Source organism: Hemicordylus capensis, chromosome 2 (genome assembly GCF_027244095.1).
Source record: "Hemicordylus capensis ecotype Gifberg chromosome 2, rHemCap1.1.pri, whole genome shotgun sequence".
Classification (NCBI taxonomy): domain Eukaryota; kingdom Metazoa; phylum Chordata; class Lepidosauria; order Squamata; family Cordylidae; genus Hemicordylus; species Hemicordylus capensis.
Window position 1 is genome coordinate 421,380,439 of NC_069658.1, and position 21,636 is coordinate 421,402,074.

Here is a 21,636-nt window from a genome sequence, read left to right on the forward strand (position 1 = left end):
AACCCAGAGCACATTATTCCCTTAAGTGGAAGGGGTAGCTGGAGGAGAAGGCGAAGGCATCCTAATGAGAAAATTAGCGTAAAGCACAGAGCTGAGCTGAGGCCATCTGGAGCTTGACCTCGCGCTCGTTGGGGGACTGCGGACAAGTTGAAAGGCGAGCAGTCGTCCCATATGAGGTGAAACGCAGGAAGAAGAGCTTTGGAGAGGTAAGCCAGTCGTTGCGTGATGCGGATGCGCTCAATAAGGGCGAAGCCATGGAGCTTCGCTTGTACAGCAACTACTTCGCGAACTCTGTGCTGCCTCCCGGTCGCCCGCAGTTTTAGTGCCAAGTAATTCTTTCAATTTTTGGCATGCACTTTTTTCTTTCCGGGTGGGGGAAGGCGTTGCCTGTTTTCTTGGCATCACTGAGAGCCCGCCAGGTTGGCTCTTGCAAACGGATGCCTGCGAATTCGGCGCGTTTCCGTCAGGGAGCAATTTTAAAGAGGCGGGGAGTACGTCCATGTGCACGATATTTTTAAAACAGTCATCTCTCCCCCTGCTTTCTTCTAATATTTTTTTTGGGGGGGGGGGTTGCTTTGCCGGTTTCATTAACCCGAACAAAGTGGTTAAAGTGCCAAGCAAAGACTGAGAATAAGGGAGGGGGGAGAGGGTTGGCTATTTATTTATTTGCTTGCCTGCTTTCTACTATGCTTCTCCACAATCGCTTGGAAAAAAGGGACGGGGAAAAATCTGTAGACGAGGGAAGAACGACCCCTGCAGTTGCTTTGCAGAAAACCTCCTTTGCTTGGTGGGGAATTACAGGAGCCTGAGCTGGTGGTGTGGGGTGGTTTTTGTTTTTGTTTTTTGTTTTTTGCAAAGAGACCTGGGCTTGGTATTTCGTCCTCTCCCTTCCTTCGCTTTAGATGTAGGTGAAAATACCATGCGAAAGCTTAAATCCGTTGCAAACTCTATTAATCTCTGTGTGATCCTTTTGTAGCGGGCAGGAAAGAAGGAAACGCTGGGATGGTGAGTGGCGAGGCGATGCCCCGGTGAGGCGTGCAGAGTTCGGGGACAACTTGCGCTTCGAGTCCCCTGGAATCGAGACTTTCCGGAGCCGGGATCGGTTGGGCTTTTTTGTCTATGTCTTGTTGGGAGATCTGGTGGATTTTTCTCGCTCTCCTGGAGGAAGAAGCCGGTGCTGGTGGTTCGCTGCTTGGTCTTTGCTGGAGGGTGAAGGAAGAGAAGGGATCTCGTTTGAGCTGTGCGGAGGGAGAGCTCGGACATGTGTCAGCACATCTGGGGAACACAGGCTGCAAGTCCGAAAGGAGATTTTCTGGGATCATTCAAACTGCGATATTGATCTTTGTTGTTTTCTTTCGCCGAGGGATGCACTTGGCATGAGAATCGGAGGATGGAAATTGTTTGGGAGGTGCTTTTTCTTCTGCAAGCCAATTTCATCGTCTGCATTTCAGGTAGGCTGGGAAACATAACAAACGGGAGGAAAAATATACTCTGCACTACCGCTTGCCTCTCCCTCCCCCCCATACCCTATTTTTAAGTGAAAGCAGTATGCATTTAGAAATCAACTACATTGCCTTAGTTTAAAAGGGTGTGAATTTGTTAAACTACCCCCAGGAGCGTTGCCCCTTCTGTTTATCCTGTTAACTGTGAAATAGTGTCTGTGCATTGGTTGCAATAATGAAATGCAGCCCCCCCCCCCAACACCACCACGGTTTGCTGTTCCTAGGAACGTGCTTTGGTTGCAATCAATTAACTGCTCCATTTCAGTCATCTTGGATATTTTGTGGCTTTGAAAGTTGTTACAACTTGATACTCTATGAGGGCAATTCTGTTTTCTAGGGCATTTCAGACCTTTCCGAATCCTTGGTTTCAAACTGGAGGCGGTGCATCTGCTTCTCCCCTCACCCCCACCCCCAATGTTTACACCAGGGGTCTCAAACCCAGTTGTCTAGCCTGCTTTGGTTAGGATTCCTGTGTGGAGCTCCGTGGCATTCAGCATTTCCTACCTCTCCCCTTGTTTTGCAGAACTCAGGTCATTCCAGTTGTCCAAAAGACCCTGTCTAATTAATGATTAGGCATGGCCTGGTGTCTGGCATTAAGGATCACAGCCATTTATTCTTGGGAAAACACACTCTTCTACTTCAAAAGCCTTGGGTGCTTTGTTAATTTGTTGCGTAATTCATGCTGGAATAAATGATGTTGCAGCGAGAAAGCAACAGGAAGGGGAAGTGGCTGGCTTTGGAATTTGGGGTCATTTCACATAAAGCCCCCACCCAAGGGGATCCAGGCTGCTACTTCTCTCCCCTACAGACAGATGCTTCTGTCCTTCACTGTCTAAGCTGGAGGCTAGCAGGGGAGAGAGGTGAAGCAGCATCAGCCTTAGGACTGAGGGGGAAGCCTCAAGGGACGCCCGTCAGTGCCAAGCCAGCAAAAATGTATCCCTCCCCTTGTCTGTGTCCGTCTGGAGGTCGGCCTGAACCAGATTTCTGCTTCTGTCTTGGCAGTGACGGCAGGTGCCCATGTTGGAGTAAACCACCTTCTGTGCTTTGAGACCAGCAGCCTTTCAACTTCTTCTGATTTGGCCTTGTTTTTATTTAATCAGTTCTGCTTGTTTTGTCCTGCCCTAGCTCCTCTCATCCCTGGAGTGGTGTCATTTGAGGCTATCCCTCACACTAATCTGTTGCCTCAGTGACCAACCCTGCAGTGTTGCCAGGTTATCAGTTTGGAATCCTCATAGCAGAGTCTCAGCATTCTCTGTTTGGCTCTTGTGTGATGTGTGGGTGAGAAAAGTAACCATTCCAACCTTGGCTTCCTCTTGCACCCCCCTTTCTCTCCCAGCAACATCATAAGCCTTTTTGTCTCCAGAAAATGCCTGCAGCTGCCACATTCCTCAGCCATTTCTCACCTTGGACAGCCGTGACATCCCTCACACCTAACCACATTTAAAGGGGTGCTGCCCCCCATCTCTTGCAAAAAATTAAAAATCAGGCTTTCCAACTTTACTATCCAACTTTAGAGTAGTGATGCAAGAGGGAAGCCACCTACAATTTTCCTACACAAAGAGAAGGAAGGAATCTCTGTACTCCATCCTCTATAGGATGCTGCTGCTGCTGGGAAAGGTCCCCTCTCCAGGCATCTAGCACACTCTCCCACTCCTTTGCTTGTAACTTGCCACATCAGGAGCTGCTGCTGTGCTGCCCTCCCAGAACAGTTGATACTAGAATTAGTGCTGCGCTGAGCAAGCCTGGATTCTTATATATTTAAGCATAAGCCTGCAAAGGGTCTTGTACTCCTTCAGATCCCCCCTCCCTAGTTCTCTTGTGTCTGGCAACACTGCCGTCTGCTGCGCCGCTTGTGATTGACACCACCTGTGTCCATGAGCTCCATCTGGAGGGCTTCAGAACATTAAACTAGAGCCTACCTAATCTTTTCCTTAAGATTTCAACCGGTGGGAGTAGTGGAAGGGTAACTGACTAACCCTCTTGCTCTTTTCAAATGGGGACCTGCCTTCAAAATTGTTGAATGCCGGATGGGAGGAAGAAATCCTGAGACGTTTGAATGGCAAAGGGGGAAAAAACATGATAGTACCAGTACATGATAGTACAAATGGCAAAATAATACTTTGGAGAGGGAAATAATTTTGTGTTATTTGGGGCTCTCTGTCCATTTGTCATGCTTTCTAAGGTATGAAAACATTCTCTCAAGACAGCCATCTCTCTCTTTGAATAAAGAATAAAATGAGTCACTGTCCTTACTGCTTTTTTTTTTTTTTTTTTTGCTGCTTTTAAAAAAATATCCAAGTACTTGATCCACCCAAATGCAGGGTGCTTGCAGACATTCAATCTCTAGTCTTCTTATTTTTCAGGAATCTTTGTTTCTCCTTAGCAGTCCTTAATCATTTTATTAATAGAAGGTGCTGGGTTAAAACTTAAGAATGTCCAGTTCTCCTTTCTCTCTCTTGGTGCCTGTGTCATATATAAGAAAAATGTTTTCTAGGAGCTTTTTGTGCTGTGATTGGGTAATGAGTGAAGTGCTAGAACATGTAATGAAGCATGCTATATGCTGTTCAAAGTTGACACAGTGAAATTTCTGTATATACACTTTAACATGGATCAGTGGAGGAAATATTTATATTTTAATGCCTTAAATATACTTAAGCAATATCAACAAATGGCAAAAACATACACTTATCAATTAAATGCTGAAATAAATTTGTGTTTTTCCTTCCCTTGACATATTAGTAAGCTGGAGACTAATTATTGTCTATGCTGACAGTTTTCATGTTTATTTGAAGGAACTGATTCAGTATTAAGTAGTAGCAGTAGTAAGTTTATTACAATCATAGACCAGCACATCAGTATTAAGTTGATGGATTCCTGCCCTTTATCTCAGTACGTGTATAACCATGATAACAGGTAGAGAGAAGCCAGTTGAAATGACATCATGGGTATTGGCCAAATATAGTAGTTGAAGCTTTTGACTATGTCCCTTGACTTCTTGCATCACACCAATATCCATAGTCGAAATTTGTTTCAACAGAGAGTGTATGGATGCATGTGGAGTATCTCTTTGTACAATATTGTATCCATTTGTTCATAACGTTCAATGTGAATAGGCTTGTACTTTGTTAAATTCTCATTTTCAGTTCATAATTGAAATTATGGATGTTGACTGGGCTGTTGCCAGTTTTTTCTATTGCAGCCTCCCTCCCTTCCTCCAGTTTAAACAGAACACATCCTGAGGCCCAGCAATGGAAATTAATGGTACCTGAAGAGTTGCGGTGGGCCACTTAAACTTGGAAGGTGTGCTAAGGGTGCTCCATATGGGGGAAATGGAGCAATTGCCTTGTCATTTTGCCAATTCCTGGCCACTTCACATTCATCTATGATTCACATAGGCAATACATTTAGAGTCAGGGTTTCAGTTATTGATATGTTGGCTTTTGTTTTTGGAGAGGAATGGTTTTGATGTGTAAATATGCTGTGTCAGTTTCTTATCCCTATGTAAGAATAGCATTGGACATAGCATTAAAAATAGCTTGTGCTTTTCAGATTTTTAGAGACTGGGATGTTTTCTAGTAATAACAATACTAGCAATATTTGCATCTTCTCTCTATCCTCTTTAAGAGAAGTGAGGTGATGATCAGAACAGACTTGGAATCAGAACAGGCTTGGAAAATCAACAAAAATGTAACTTGAGAGAAAAGCCATAATGAAGCTTTCTGGGGTACTAAGGTGTGTTTTGAGTGCTTTGGTAACCTTTTCTCCTGGAGAGTCAGATGATATAATAGTCTCAGTTCTGCTAATGATGCTGTAACATGGCATCATTAACTGAATGTTGTACTAGTGGAAACACTGTCAAAATAAGGATGTTAAAGTAAAATCCCATCCAGCTGCAATTCCCTGAGACCTTCAGATAATCGTGACACTGTGTAAAAGGCGTATGGATTACGCTATGCGCTTCTCTGGCCCAAATCCTTTTTCCGTGTAATGCCACGACAGATTAATTAGCAGCAGCATTCGCAGCTGTAGGTGGGATGTTCCTGATCGCATAATGGCTGACACATTTCTTTGCACAGTCATTTATTTTGCACAAGCCTTGAGTAATGTTTTCATAATGTTAAAAATGAGGCAGCCAGGTGCAACAGAAAACATTAGAGTCTCTTAAACATTGATGATCGGCAGTGTGAATACACCAGAGCTGCAGTCATTGTATTGAGGTATTTTTGTTTTGGACAATGCAGTCTCGGTACAATAGTTCCTGGCTCCTGCACCTAATAGTTTCCTATCGCAATTAAGTATGATATGATGGGTACAATCTAGAGAATGTTATGGGTGACTAAATCTTATGGAAATCAGTGGGATTTAAGTGTCATTAACAATGAACTTGAATTCCATGGATGTTGATGAGATATAAGCACAATGGCATACAGGAATGAAATGCACCCAAGCTATTATGCTCCCAACAATGCATGTTACTTAAGCATGATAACATTTTCTGACATTTGTAGCCATGCAGACTCAGAATACTACTACCTGACTCCAAAAAACATTGTCTTTAGATCTTTACTGATGAGGCTTAATGAAGATGATGACTTACCAGAGATCTGTCTCGGAACCTACTGTAAATAAAGGATAGTCATATGTAGAGTGCCTCTAGCCATGTTCAGAGTACCTTTCTCTCACCACTGAAAACCCACAGTCATGTTACTTGCACCTGAGACTGGGGAGTGGAGTTTCCAGGTCAGAGGTCATATCTTCTAGGCAGAGGGAGGTCACCAGTAGGTCTTTGTTTGACAATTGCTTATTGCTAGTTCCTTTGACCCAAATGTCATTTCTGTTTATTTCTTTCCAATGTACAGTTGTCAGACTGTCAGTTTTCTAATCTGCTCACTAGCCTTTTTCAGCCAAGTAGGGATGGGCCCGGACCGGTCCGGAGGCCATTGAAAAGGCCTCCGGACCGGTCCGGACCTGGGTGGTTCGGATTGGGGGTGGGGGGTCGCTTTAAGAGCGGCAGGAGGGTTTACTTACCCCTCCTGCCGCTTTCCCGCTTGCCGCCGTAAACATACGAGTAATTGGGGTGGCAGGATACCTCCCTGCCACCCCTTCCCCGACGTTACTTGCAAAACCTCCCAGGAATGCATTGCGTGCGCGTGCGCATGTCACAGAGACGAGCGTGCACTTCATGTCGCTGTGACGTGCGCGCAGGCACGCAATGCACTCCTGGGAGGTTTTGCAAGTAATGTTGGGGAAGGGGCGGCAGGGAGGTATCCTGCCACCCCAATTACTCATATGTTTACGGCGGCAAGCAGGAAAGCGGCGGAAGGGGTAAGTAAACCCTCCCGCCGCTCTTAAACTGACCCCCCCACCCCAGTGCCGGACCCCAGTTGGTGGTTCCGTGCACACCCCTACAGCCAAGTGATCATTATTCTACCCTCTAGTAATCATTAGTGACCTCTAGTGCTGAGGCTGGTGGTAAGCAGTTGGAATGATGCCACAGTTAGTGGTGTGCACGGAACCGCCGCGGCGTGGTCCGGCACTGAGGGGGGTCTAACTTTAAGGGCGGGGGGGTAGTATTTACCCCTCCCGCCGCTCTTCCCCCTCTGGCGCTGTATTTAGGAGCGAAGTTTCGGGGGCGGCAGCATTCCTCCCTGCTGCCCCAGCCCCCGTCGTTGCCCGGAAGTCTGGTAAATACGAGCACGCATGCGCTCGTCGCAGCGCGCGTGCGCCTGTTGCCGCCGTGCACGTGACGTATGCGGCGTGCGTGTGCACAGCAGCAACAGGCGCGTGCGCTGCGACGAGCACATGTGTGCTCGTATTTACCAGACTTCTGGGCAACGACGGGGGCAGGGGCGGTAGGGAGCAACTCTGCCGCCCCCGAAACTTCGCTCCTAAATACAGCGCCGGAGGGAGAAGAGTGGCGGGAGGTGTAAGTACTACCCCCCCGCCCTTAAAGGTAGACCCCCCCTCAGTGCTGGACTGCCGGACTGGTCCGATTCCAAACCGGTTCGGAGGCCTCCAACACGGCCTCCGAACCGGTTCGTGCACATCCCTAGCCACAGTTCCTGGTAGAGTAACTGGACATTTCAAGTTTGTTGTGCCAGCAGTTGCAGTGATCTCCAGATGGTCTCAGCCACAGGGAAGAGCAGTGGTAGTATAAACACTCTCATCATCCAGCTTCATGCAGTCAAGCCTGTGCATCTTTCTGGGTATGAGTTCCCCTTCAGTCATAATGGTAAGAGCACAAAATCAGATGCTGAGGCATCTGAAACTGCTGTTGGTTTGATGAGTCATTGTGGTGGGGCCTATGGTGGTGGTGGCACCCAACCAACAAGAAGTATACTTGCTGGTTCAAGTATACTTTTTGAATACCTGTTCCAAAGGAAGCTAGAAATTTGAAAAAGGTCAGGGGTAAATGTTATGTTCAACAATTGCGTGTATTAGCCAATATCCAATATAAACATATAATTGCATATGAATATATTAAAATCCAATCCAAATAAGAAGTAATTCACACAACTTCTGTCCATATAGATACTCAAAATTTTACAATAAAATATATAAATTCTAATAAAATCTATAATCTTTTATATAAGATATACAATTCATTTTTATTTTTTATTCATTTTTACATTTATATTCTGCTCTTCCTCCAAGAGTATACTTAGTTATACATAGTTAAGTTGGAGTATACATAGTTAAGTTTGATATTTTAAATGTTAAAATATCAGTCAAGTATCTAACAGTCTTGGTATTCAGAAAGCTATCACATCAACAGCCATAAATAATGTACTCAGTTTTTGAAAGTCCTCAAATGAGTCTTGACTGTTTAGCAAATCCTTGATTCTTCCAATTCCCAGTATGTATTTATTTTTATTTTACGTTTCCCCCCATTTATTTCCTGCTCTTTCTTCAAGGAGCCCAGAGTGGCGCACATGATTATTTTTATCCTCACAACCCTGTGAGGTAGGTTAGGCTGAGAGATACATGACTGGCCCAGAGTCACCCAGTGAGTTTCATGGTTGAATGGGGATTTGAACTTGGCTCTTTCCAGTCCTAGTCCAACACTCTAACCGCTATGCTGTTCTGGCTCTATCCCGAATAGATGTCTTCAGCTAGATGTTTCAACTAGATGTCTTCTTCAGACACTTTTCTAGATTACATTCATACAGGGAACCATGCGATTCCAGTTTCCTTCTAAAACAGAAATGTTTTAATAGTTTCCCCATAGTGCATATCTGTAAGACACTTTCTCATATTTCTTCCATAGAGAGCTAGCATCTAAGAGTATTTGAAATGATATGAGGGGAGGCCCCAAGTTCTTCTCCAGCTTGTATTTTAATCTAGACAGAGAGAAAAATCAGCTCTTGCCAGATACTCACTTAACATGGTGCTGCTGCTCCTACTGAGGAAGGGTCCCTCCCAGGGGCGTAGCAAGTTGAGAGTTGGGCCCTGAGAAAAGAAGTAATTTTGGGCCCCTGCTGCTGCCTTCTTTCCCCTGCCCCCATGTCTTTGCTGCAGAAAAACTATGTGGGCATAGTAAGAAAGCAAGCACTCTTGGTACTATACCCTTTCTCTCACTCCTATGCAAATAATATCACAAATACCTCAAATATTTATATACCGCTTTTCAACCAGAGTCCCCAAAGTAGTTTACACAGATATAAATAAAATGGCTCTCTGTCCTCCACAAAGGGCTCACAATCTAAAAAAGAAATATAAGATGGACACCAGTAATAGCCATTGGAGGGATGCTGTGCTACAGGTGGATAGGGCCAGTTGCTCTCCCTCTGCTAAATAAAGAGAATCGCACACTCCCACAGGAGCCAGCCGCTTGCCAATGAATAAGGCAGGTGGGAGGGGAGAGTGAAGAGTGGGCTGTTTCCCAGTCAGCAGGCCCCGACCTCCATGGGCCGAGAGGCATTTGTCCCCGTCCCCCCGTTCAGTTATAGTTATGCTCCTGTTCCCTCCCTCCCTGCCTTTTCTCTAGTGTTGCTACAGCAGTAAGTGGGGCATCTGGAGTGTTAGGAAATGTCTTCTTCTCAGTGCTCCTGTCATCGATCAGCTGCAAAGTAGGGGTGTATGTGTTGGAGGCTGGTGGATGCGGGGGGAGAGAAGGAAGAGATTTGTTTGAGGCTCAAGCAGGGGGAAGACTGGATCTTGTTGTGCCCAGCACTTTAACTAAAAATGGTTGGGAATTAGCTGTCTTCTTCCAATCCAATTTATGGTGAACCAGAGGACTTGCCTGTCACTGATGTATAGAATGCAACCCATATTTACTAGTAAGTGCAAAAAATATTTCACTATTTTAGTTTCACTGCTTTTAACATTTTGTAATAACAACAGTATAGTGCAGTTGATAACACTTCCAAAGGTGCCTAACACTTCTGTCCTAAACTCAGTTCTCAGAAACAAGTTCCTTTTCTTTCTGACATCTTCCACTGACCAATAGGATTTCTTTCCAGGGAACATGCTTAGCACTGAGATGGGGGAGAGGGCAGTTCACTAAGAGCACGGCAGTTGAGGGTTCTAAATACTTAAGATGGGCTCATCAGTTAGATCAGGATTGTGACCTTTTGAGATCCTATTTTCCATCCTTAGGAGTTTATCAGGGCTGGAAAGCTGGGCCACCCCCTTAGATCAATGTGTGGACAGCATCTCTGGAACAGGCCCCTTAATTGCAGAAATCTCCATATTTTTTGCTCATGGGAATATGTCACAGAAGAATATCTTAATTATGCTGCACAAACTGTATTAGAATTGTTTTTATCAGACAACTAAACCTAAGGCTAAAGGCTATCTCAGCTGGTGTCTCACCAGATGGCTGGATTAAAATGTGTTGCTTGTAACTCTTTTTGAGTTTTTTCGTGCTATTGTACTATTAATTAAATTACAACATCAGATCTTAAAGACAAAATTGTTTTAAGAATATAGCTATCAGAGCCACAGAAGATGCTACTGACATCTTTGTGGCATACTTCTCTTATTCAACAAACAGAAGTACATGTTTTAAAATGAAATACACGAAAATGCTCAATTTGTTGTTTCACACAGGTATTCTATAACACAGCTTGCAACAAACAGATCTGCAGAACTGACTAGACAACAAAAAACAGTTACTAGCCTAACTACTCATTCATATGTGTTGGTCATTTGTAGCTTAAAAGAAGAAAATAATTAGTGGTTGTAATGCTTCTGTGCCTAGTACATCTCACACATTAACAGGTGAATGGCAATCTACAACTCTGCAGTAATAAAAAAATATTGGGGCCATTCACACGACCTACTGGGCGGGTGGGGGGGAAGGCAAGTCTTGCCTTCTCCCTCAGTTGGTCATGCTGTGCTGGGTGAGAGTGCAGAGTGCAGTCCCACACAATCAGTGCTGCCTCATGCAGCGTAGAGCAGGGAGGATTGCTCTGAGGCCCCCAGTGTGCTCTGCATGCTGAGCGCGATACACTGGGGGATGCCCCCAGGGGATGGGCGCTCTAGGCCCCTGTCTGTGTCAGTGTGAGCTGCAAGGAGCCTGTGCTGACACGCAATCCTGGCAGCTGAGTTCAGGGCATGCATGCTCCCTTGACCTGGGTGAAGAGCTGGGCTTCAGTGCTGGGTTTGGCACTGTGGCACCCCCGGGATTTGCGTGGATCCCTGCAGTTCTCAAGGGCAGCCTAGCCTAAGTTCAGCTGCATAAGCCTGGGCTTGGCTGCCCTTGATAACAGCCTCATTAGGTTTAAATCTAATATAACTTAAAAATTTTAAATTTTTTAAAAATACCTAGATTTCAAAGAATTAGTGAAGTATTTGCACTTCTTCTAAAAAGCATGTTTCTGGTGGAAACCTGAAGAGTTGCCCTGGAAAACACAAGGCTGTTTTAAATACAGCTATTAGCATGAGATAAATATGCAAGCAGAATACAGCTTTTGGCATGATGAAGCTCTTTCTCCAAGGATTTTCCTACACTGTAGTCAGGGATTCACATATTTAGGCTTAGGTCTCCAGCCAGCCATTGTTTGTGGTCGCCACCAGTCACTTTCCTTCACTCAGATTATTTTCTGGCACACAAGCAGAGGTCTTAGGAGAGAAGCGGGTCTTCTATCATTTGAACTGGGATATGGAGATGGTAAGAAACAGGGGGAGCACTCTGCTACTGGTCAGAAAGGATTCCTGCTGCTCCTTACCTTCTCAAAAAGGGCAGTGGAAATGAGACCTAGTGAGGAGGTCTGTGTTGTGCTGAGTGTCCTGCTTTCCAGAGAGTTGGGGAACTTCGAAACGTGAACTTTTATTTGGTGTCCCCCAGGGCTCCATACTGTCTCCATTGCTTTTTAACATCTACATGAAACCGCTGGGAAAGATCATTAGGAGATTTGGTGTTATCAGTATGCTGATGACACCCAAATCTATTTCTCCATGTCAACATCATCAGGAAAAGGCATAACCTTCATTAATGCCTGCCTGGAGGCAGTGATGGGCTGGATGAGGGATAACAAACAGACTGAATCCAAATAAGATGGAGGTACTTATTGTGTGGGGTTGGAACTCGGGGGACAATTTTGATCTGCCAGTTCTGGATGGGGTAATACTTCCCCAGAAGGAACAGGTACAAAGTCTGGGAGTGCTTCTGGATCCAAACCTTTCCCTGGTATCCAGTGTTCTCTATTTTTTTTCATCTGTGTGCAGAATGAGTTTTGTTTTGGGTGGCAGTATCAAAGCAGAGTGTGCTCACCTGCATTCAGAGTGGAGCTTTCCTGAGTCAACCTGAGCGGGATCTAGAATTAACTGGGCGGACATCAAAAAAACTTGTGAGCGCAGACACGTGCGCACGCCTTAGAGGGAACACTGCTGGTGAGGCATAGATTGCAAAGATCAGAGTTGCTTGGGCTGTGCATCCCATCCAGCCATGCTATAGGTTTCATCTTGCCTTGGTTTCTCATTGTCTATGTAACTGAAAGAGATTACCGGTTTTCAAATATGAGGCAGTGCAGTCTGCACACTTGCATTGCTATGATCAGACACAGGCACATAGGGAACTCACTAGCACGATGGGATTGGCTCTTACTGGCAGCCCCTCCACTGTATGGGTTTGTGCATGCAGACTAATGTGTGCTGGCGACTACCCCTGCATATGACATCATACGCAGGTGCATGTCTACTAGTGACAAGAAGGGACACACTGCCCTCCCACCACTTCCGGTCGGTGCTTCATTCACACACCCTTTGGGTCGGATGCATTCTTTCTCTGCCTTGCTTCAAGCAGAGAAAGAATGCAGCCCATCCAAATGCCGTGTGAACAAAGCGTACCTACGGTGAGGACATGCCAGAAGTCCCTGCACAGGCTCCCAGTTACTTTTTGCAGCAGCTTCTGGCTTCTGTTCCTTACATTTAAACTTTGAGTTTTCTGTCTTCTTATCCCTATGTCTGCTGTCTTTACTCAGGGCAAATTCACTTGCTATCATTCCCCAGTTCCTCTTTATTCCTCTTTACTAATATTTAGAGGAAGTGCCGTAGGTTAGTGCTATACAGAGCACGTGTTTGTCATCTAGACAGTGGAAACCATACTCAGTGCTGGAACAGTCCCAGACTAGACAGAAGACTCTTTCTAAGGTGTTACCTCATAGTTTTGTATGCTATTGGCTATCTTTTGATTAAGGCACTACTTGGGATGGGGAGCAAGTTTGAGATTTCATATTTCTCTTTGGCAAACTCTGAATTGGGCCACTATCTGCTTCATTCATGGCTTGAAAGGAGATAGTGGACCCCAGGGTTTTAAGTGCTTATCTCGGAGGAGGAATAAATCTGCTGTGTATCCTTCTGTTTGTAGGGATCAGCAGGATCATAAGAGGCTAAATTCCCTTCTCTGTCTATCGCACGCTTTTGCCTTGGTGCTTTTGCTTGGTAATCAGAGCTGTACTTTGCTAGGCTTTGGGAGCGCATTCAAATAGCTTTCTTAGAAATGGTCTTAGCCACTGTGATGTCCTATCCAATAACTTTGTATTTTGACCATTGGCAGCTATGTTGATAATTAGGCAAAGGCCAATCAGAGTTGATGGAGAGAGGTAGGATGGAAAGCTTCAGTCCTTTCCCCAGCATCACTCCATGCCCTTTTCAGCTGTATCCCATTTACTTGGTCCTGCAAAACTCAATGGGAACCACTGAGAACAGCAAGCCAGCCCTTTCTGCGTAGGCCTGCCCATGGTTAAGAACATAAGAACAGCCCTACTGGATCAGGCCCCAGTCCCATCTAGACCAGCATTCCGTTTCACACAGTGGCCCACCAGATGCTGCTGGAAGCCACAGGCAGGAGTTGAGGGCATGCCCTCTCTCCTGCGGTTACTCCCCCGCAACTGGTACCCAGAGGCACCCCGCCCCCATGGCTGGAGGTGGCCCACAGCCCTCCGACTAGTAGCCATTGATAGACCTCTCCTCCATGAAGTTATCCAAACCCCTCTTAAAGCCATCCAGGTTGTTGGCTGTCACCACATCTTGTGGCAGAGAATTCCACAAGTGGATTATGCGTTATGTAAAAAAGTACTTTTTCTGGTCCTAGATTTCCTGGCAATCTGTTTCATGGGAGGACCCCTGGTTCTAGTATTTTGTGAGAGGGAGAAGAATTTCTCTCTGTCCACTTTCTCCACCCCATGCATGATTTTATAGACCTCTATCATGTCTTCCCGCAGTCATCTTTTTTCTAAACTAAATAGACCCAGGTGTTGTAGCCTAGCCTCATAAGAAAGGTGCTCTAGGCCCTTGATCATCTTGGTTGCCCTCTTCTGCACCTTTTCCAGTTCAACAATGTCCTTTTTTAGATGTGGTGACCAGAATTGTATGCAGTACTCCAAATGTGGCCGCACCATAGTTTTGTATAAGGGTGTTATAATATTAGCTGTTTTATTTTCAATCCCCTTCCTAATGATCCCTAGCACGGAATTGGCCTTTTTTACAGCTGCTGCACATTGAGTCGACACTTTCAACGAGCTGTCCACCACAACCCCAAGATCCCTCTCCTGGTCAGTCACCGACAGCTCAGATCCCATCAGCATATACTTGAAGTTGGGGTTCTTTGTCCCAATGTGCATCACTTTACACTTGCCAACATTGAACCGCATTTGCCACTTTGTCACCCACTCACCCAGTTTGGAGAGATCCTTTTGGATTTCACTACCCGGAAGAGTTTGGTATCATCTGCAAATCTGGCCACTTCGCTGCTTACCCCTACTTCTAGATAATTTATGAATACATTAAAAAGCACTGGTCCCAGTACAGATCCCTGGGGTACCCCACTTCTTACTTCCCTCCATTGTGAAAACTCTCCATTTATACCTACCCTCTGTTTCCTGTCTTTCAACCAGTTAGCAATCCACACATGTACTTGTCCCCTTATCCCATGACTGCTAAGTTTCCTCAGGAGTCGTTGATGAGGAACTTTGTCAAAAGCTTTTTGGAAGTCCAGGTATACTATGTCAACTGGATCACCTTGATCCACATACTTGTTGACACTCTCAAAGAACTCCAAAAGGTTGGTGAGTCAAGATTTACCTTTGCGGAAGCCATGCTGGTTCACTCCCAGCAGGGCCTGTTCTTCTATGTGCTTTACAATTTTATCCTTGAGGATGCTTTCCATCAATTTGCCCGGAACTGATGTTAAGCTAACTGGCCTGTAATTTCCCGGATCGACCCTGGATCCCTTCTTGAAAATCGGTGTTACATTTGCTACTCTCCAGTCCTCTGGTACAGAACCTGATTGCAGGGATAAGTTATATATTTTAGCAAGGATGTCGGCAATGGTTCTTTTTGTGGAGAATCCCCACAATGCACTGCACACTTGCATAGTGCATTGTGGGATTTCTGGGGGCCAGGACAATGTGTCCTGCACCTCTGTGCTGCCTGGGGCAGCTGCATGTTGTGTGGGCACGTGATATGAGCACACAGGCCCTTCACACTGCTTGTCTGCAGGGAAGGGAAGGCTAACAAAGCTTCCTGCCCACCCGCCCTGGCTTGCGATTGTGTGAAAGGGCTCACAGAGTTGTGAGGAGAAGGTAGAGTGAGAACCCTGCACGCTATCCTGAGCTCCTTAAAGGTAGAATAGGATAGTAAAATATGAATCCCATTCCCTTATATTTTATTTTATTCTGGACAGAGTTTTGAGTGAATGTTTTCAATAATAGGTGATGTTGCAGCAATCTCACTATAACTACTAAGGTACTGGGGTTTTTTTTAAGGGAAACAAAAGCTAGGAATTTTGTAATGTATGAAGAGATTCCCATTCACTCAGTATGGAGTGATAATATCCCACTGCAACTGCCCTGAGCCATTTTTGGAAGGGCGGTATATAAATTAAATAAATAAATAACATTACTGCTTAATAATCACTTGATAAAATTATGTCAAGTGATAGCATCAGAAAGCTCCATGTGTATGAGCTAATCTGTGTGGTAGAGATTTCACACTGCCAAACTATCAAATCGTTGTTGCAGCAATCTCATGATGAATGTAGTGGGGTGAATCTGCTCTTCGTCAGTGCTTTATACAGAACATAATTACCAGCATTTGTCCAGTGTAAACCACTATTTATATGTTGTACTCAAGGCATGGTACCAATAAAAAAATCAGATTCACAGTTCAGATTTAACGAGCATGATTTAATGAAAGCATCAGCTGAAGTCAGCATAAAGTACTTTAGTTGGTTGGGGCACTGTTAGAACAGAAGATTTGCTGTGGTAGGGAACTGGGGCTCACATATTCTAAAATAACAGGCAAAGAAAACAGATCACTGGATTCCCACTAAATGCCATTATTAAATAAAGGAACTGTGACCTCCTGAGCTGGTTTTGAGGTATATTTGAACCCCTCCTTAGGAGCTTTTGTGGTCATGTGTTCACAATGATTTTTCAATCACATTGGTCATGGCAGGATTAAAATAGGGGATGCAGAGATTAATGGCCTGTTGTGACTAATCCACTAAGTCTCTGTTCCCAGTTCTGCTCTTTAAATTGACTGAGCCTAGAGATGGCTAAGAAACACCAGGCAGGTTGATAACACATTTCCATAATTCAACAGATTTGCTGATCCCACTCACTTAAGCACTTTGCAGCTCCTTTTGACACAACATATAAATAGGCTGGTGTTAGAAAGCAGCTTTCTAAATCTTGAGATATTTAGGTCTGCGGAAGTCTAAGATATTTAGGTGGGCAGTCCCGCCACTGGTACAAGTTGCTAGGAGTTTGGCCTGTCTTTGCAGTAGGACTGTGATTGGGCCATGCACTAGCGCTGCTTCCAGGCTGCATTGCTAACATGTGCACCAACTGCAAGTTTTAACAGCCACCACATGGAAGCTTATTTAAATTGCTTCATGCGATGAACTATTCCTGTATGGCAATCCACATGCTGTTCAGGCAGCTCTTCTCCATTGTGTTGCTCTGCAGCCCCAAACAGAGCTACTGCACGTGAGCCATGCACCATGTGGAGAGACACAGGGAATCATTGACAAGTAGCTGTGACTTTTAAACCAAACATAAGCATTGAAGCTGACTATACTACAAAGGTCAAGTCAGAAGCTGGTAGCCCATAGGTCCAATCCTGTTGTGGCAAGAATGTGGTTTGTCTACCTTAAGTGCCAGTCTAGAGGCAAGGAAGGGAAGGATAGGAGAAGGAATACCAACCAGTTCAAGAACCAAGAGAGAGGAGTCCTCAAAGGTTCATTGAAAATATTTTATTTATCCTAATGTGTCTCAGAACTCCACTTTTCTTTTGAGGCACTACATATACAATCACCCCTGGCAAAGGGTATAGAGGGAATCACAGCTTGGGCAGCTGGAATTGCCAGCAAGCCACTTTGGCCCCAAGGCATCAACCCCTCCCCTCTTAATCTGTATGTTATGTTTGAAAAAGTGGCTGTTGGCTCTAAATAGTTGCTCTGGTCTGTTGGGACAGGTGTGCAATTTTCAGAGGGGAAAATGGCATAATATGTGGAAGTGTTGCCCCTCCCTCCTCACAGTCCCATTCTGCATTGCCCCACAGCTGCTTTTTTGTGAAAAATAAAGATGACATTCTTTTAAGACCATCCCTTAATGATGGTCTTGCCATAAGGTGTAGGTTGGCCCTTGGGGCATTATCCCCACCCTTTTCTGTAGAAGTAGCCCTCCTACAAAACTAGTTGCTGAGCTGTGTGTAAAGGGAATAATAACCCATTCTGTAGGGTAGGGTAAGGAGAAGGAAAGAGGGAAGTAGATTACTCCATTGTTTCTCTAGTGCAGGGATTCTCAAACTTGGGTCCTCAGGTGTTATTGGACTTCAACTCCCATAATCCCCAGCCTCAGTGGCCTTTGGTTGGGGATTATGGGAGTTGAAGTCCAATAACACCTGAGGACCCAAGTTTGAGAATCACTGCTCTAGTGTATAACTGAGTCTGCCTCGGTGTGGTCAGACTGTTGACTGTTTAAGGACCAAGTTAACATAAAGGAAGGGGAGTTGTACCACATTATGCAGATTGGAGATGGCCACCACATTTTCTCCAGGAGTGTTGTGTTAAATTCTATTGCACATGCAACACTGGCAAGTTAGAGAGAAGGATCAGCTAGAAGCCCTTCCTTGATATGTAGAGGTGTTTTGAAATGACATTCCTAGAGAAGAAGTTCACAACTAAGGAAGCAAAATTCATCTTTTATGGCAACCTGTGAGAAGCTGCAGGGCAATTTCTTGCCGTTATCAAGAGCAGCAAATAACAATATCTGGGGTTTATTGAATATCCTTTAGCCCTGCAGGATGGTAAGTTGGCAAAGTAGAATAGGGGGTCTCCTGGCGAGAGGAAGATTACCTTGACCCCTAGAGTAAAAACCCTCTCCTTTTCCTTGGGTTTGCACTGTCCCCAATCAGGAGTGCTTGGGAGGAAATAAAGATAGCCAGGGATAGCACACCAAGCAGGTACTAGTAGAAATTGACCCCTAACTCCTTGTCTTGCCTTTATTTATATGGGGAGTTGTGTGGTGGTGGTGGTGGTGGTTGTTTGATTGTTTCTAAGGTGGGACCAAAAGGCCATCAAGTCCATTCACCCTGCAGCAAGGCACTCCTATGTATCCATATGTTGTTGTGACCACAGTCGTCAGTGTAAAAAAGGAAGGCAAAAATAAGAAAAAGTAATCAGTCCCAAGCCCCCTAAAACAGATTGCTAGCAACTCTGGCTGGATAAGTATTCCTTTCTAAACCACTCCTTTCCTTCTAGTGTCTTAATCAAGCAGATCAGCTGTGTGGGGGGAAACCAGTGGACTGAGTCTTGAAACTCATTGTTTTTACTGATTGGCAGTCATGAACAAGTTCTGGTAACAACTTATCAGCCTACTTTCCGTTCACTGTCTCTACCACTGAGCTATATTTGGTTCAAATCAAAGTCCACAAGCTAGCTCTCTTGCCCCTTAAATGTTCATGTGTCCACCATCTTGGATAATCACAAGCTACACCATTAAGGTATCCCTATGTGTCACTCACTTCAACTGTACCAAGTCTGGTTCAAATCAGTTAGACAGTCCTCAAGTTAGTGCACGTGCCTCAAAAATACACATATCCACCATCTTGGATTGGGGTGGATGACATCACAAACTACACCATTGGGGCATCCCTAGGTGTCCATCCAGCTGTAGCAAATTTGGTTCAAATCAGTTAGATTGTCCACAGGTTAGTGCACTTGAGCCTCAAAGGTTTGTGTGCCCGCCATCTTGAATGGGGTGGATGACATCATCACAAACTATGCCATTGAGGTGTCCCTGTGTATTACTCACTGCAACTGTACCTAATTTGGTTCAAATTGGTTACAGTCCACAAATTAGCCCACTTGTGCCTCAGATGTTCAGGTGTCTGCCATTGTGTATGACATCATCACATACCACACCATTCGGGCAACCTTATGTGTCCCTACATCTGTAGCAAATTTGGTTCAAATCGGTTAGGCAGTTCACAGGTTAGCCCACTTGCACCTCAAAAGTTTACACATCAGTCATCTTGGATCGCGGTGGATGACATCATCACAAACGACGCTATTGAGGTGTCCCTATGTGTCTCTACAACCATACCCGATTTGGTTCATATTTGTCCAGGCACTGCAAAGTTGATGGGGTGTAAGTCCACACATGGACACACGCACACACAGAAGGCTGGGTGATCTTGTAAGCCTACTGGAAAGTAGGCTAAAAATGGGGTGAATTTGCAAGCATGATAAAATCTAGTGCAACATTTAAGAGTGATTTCTTTGAATCACCTTAAATAAATATTGTGCTTCTGTTTACAGTGACACCTAACATCTAGTTTGACTTCATCATGCAGTAATATTTTAATCAGGTTCGGTGACACAGTCACCAGAGCAAACAAGTCTTTCATGTAGCTCTCTATGAGGCCATTCACACAACTGGGCATGTGGGGGCGGGGAGGGGGGAAGGCTGGTGAGTCCAACTCACCTTCCCCTCCAGACAACAGAGCAAATTATCTGCATGCCCAGACAATCCACACTGCACCAAGCAGCATGGATATCCAGAGGCCAGGACAATGTGTCTCATCCTCTGGGAATCCCACAATGCACCATGCACTGAGTGCAGTGCATTGGGGTATTCCCCTGTCAGACGTGTGCTCTAGGTGCCCGTCTCTGTATTTCGTAGCCCAAGGAGACACATGATCCTGGCAGCCGGGTTAAGGGCGTGCTCACATCTTTAACCTTGGCTAAGAGCCTGGCTAAGAAGTGGGGTTAGGCTAGGTGTTCCACATGTCCTAGCCTTGGTTAGGCTGCTTGTGGGAACAGCCGTTATATTTTCGAAGATTAAATTGGATGGGTATGCTGTCTTCTAGTTACCTGAATGGGAGTACTTTTGATTAACAAATGCAGACAGCCCAAGGAGCTTTCCTTGTAGAATATCTGGGGTTCTCTCTTTGATTAAATTTTAACTTGGCTCTCCTACACCTGCTGTGGCCTCCAATTACAGGCTCATCTAGGCATTTAATGGTGCATTCTAGGAATGCTTGTTTTTTTAAAGCATTATCCTTTTGAGGTAAAGGCATAGAATTGAAGCAGTGGTTTGGCAATCTTTCCGATTGAGTGCCAGAGAGAGGATTGTTATTAGAGTACTGTAGTGAGTGATCCGTTATGCCATAGGCATGTGGGAGGTTTTCCAGTGAGCTTATTGCCAGGCAGTAGGAATGGTGGCTCTTGGGCTTTGAGAAAATTAATGTTGCTATTAACAGAGATATTTTTATGAAGATGGGTGAGGAAAGCTTCAGTGAATTTATGAAAACAAGTAGTGTTTCCTTGCAAGTGGTCTGCTCGCAGTCAATCAAATAGATGTCATTGCATCATGGAACCACCCAAGATACTTGGTTATATAATTCCACAATTGATGGAAGCTCTGATTTTTCCCCGGTGGTAGGAGATCCTCAGAAAGGGTTATGAAGTGTGCATGCCCGAGACAGAACTGGACCATGTGACTCTTTGTAGGTGTAGCTGCCTTCTAGTTCCAGTTCTGTCTCGCTTGGGACTAGACGGCATTCGAGAAAGCTCTGATATTTTACAATTATTTCACTTCTGACCTCATCTTGGTGCGTTATTGATTCCTTCCCGTCTCTTTATCGTTTCGCGGCTCCGCGCTCCGCTTTCTCCTTCCCTCTGTTAGTTGTGCAAGGGGGGGAAGAGAGTCCGCTCTGTATTCGGCCCCAAACATTCTTACTGCAAAATTAACATTTTTTATTTTAGATTCGATAACTAATTGGCTGTTAAACTATTAGATTTTATATTTGTTTTGCTCGTTTCTGTCGTCCTCGTGGACATTACCCATGCCGAGGAACTCCTACAGGGGTCCTTATCGGAGGCTTCCCAGTTGCCGCAGTACCTGGGCAACGCGCGGAAAAAACACTCCGCTCCCATTGCCTCTGCGGTGGCGGCCGTTACTGATTCTGCTCTAGCTTCTGCCGCACCGGTGGTGCTGGCTATGGAAGCCTCTACTTCAGGGCAGGCACTACTAAAAGCCCTGAAAAAATCTAAGCATTTGGGGGAGCTGGGAACAAAGGGAAAAAAGAAGCACATGGAGTCCCTCGCCAAGGCGGAGGGACACAAGCACCTTAGCGAACGGCTTTTGATTCAAGCGGTTTGCTGCCGCTCAAAGACAAAAAT

General features: G+C 45.1%; 1 protein-coding gene across 3 annotated transcripts in view; it reads left to right on the top strand.

The window, feature by feature from the left end:
* Nucleotides 1-67: 67 nt before the first annotated feature.
* Nucleotides 68-21,636, top strand: part of CA10 (carbonic anhydrase 10) — a 509,308-nt gene continuing 487,739 nt past the window's right edge. For 2 of the 3 annotated variants that reach the window (XM_053298318.1, XM_053298322.1), the window contains exons 1-2: nt 68-206; nt 977-1,451. In XM_053298318.1, the coding sequence (XP_053154293.1) occupies nt 1,391-1,451 (61 nt within the window). In that variant the 5' untranslated portion in view covers nt 68-206; nt 977-1,390. Of the gene's footprint in view, nt 207-472; nt 492-976; nt 1,452-21,636 lie in introns of those variants that run through there. The other variant, XM_053298319.1, reaches the window with a different exon arrangement.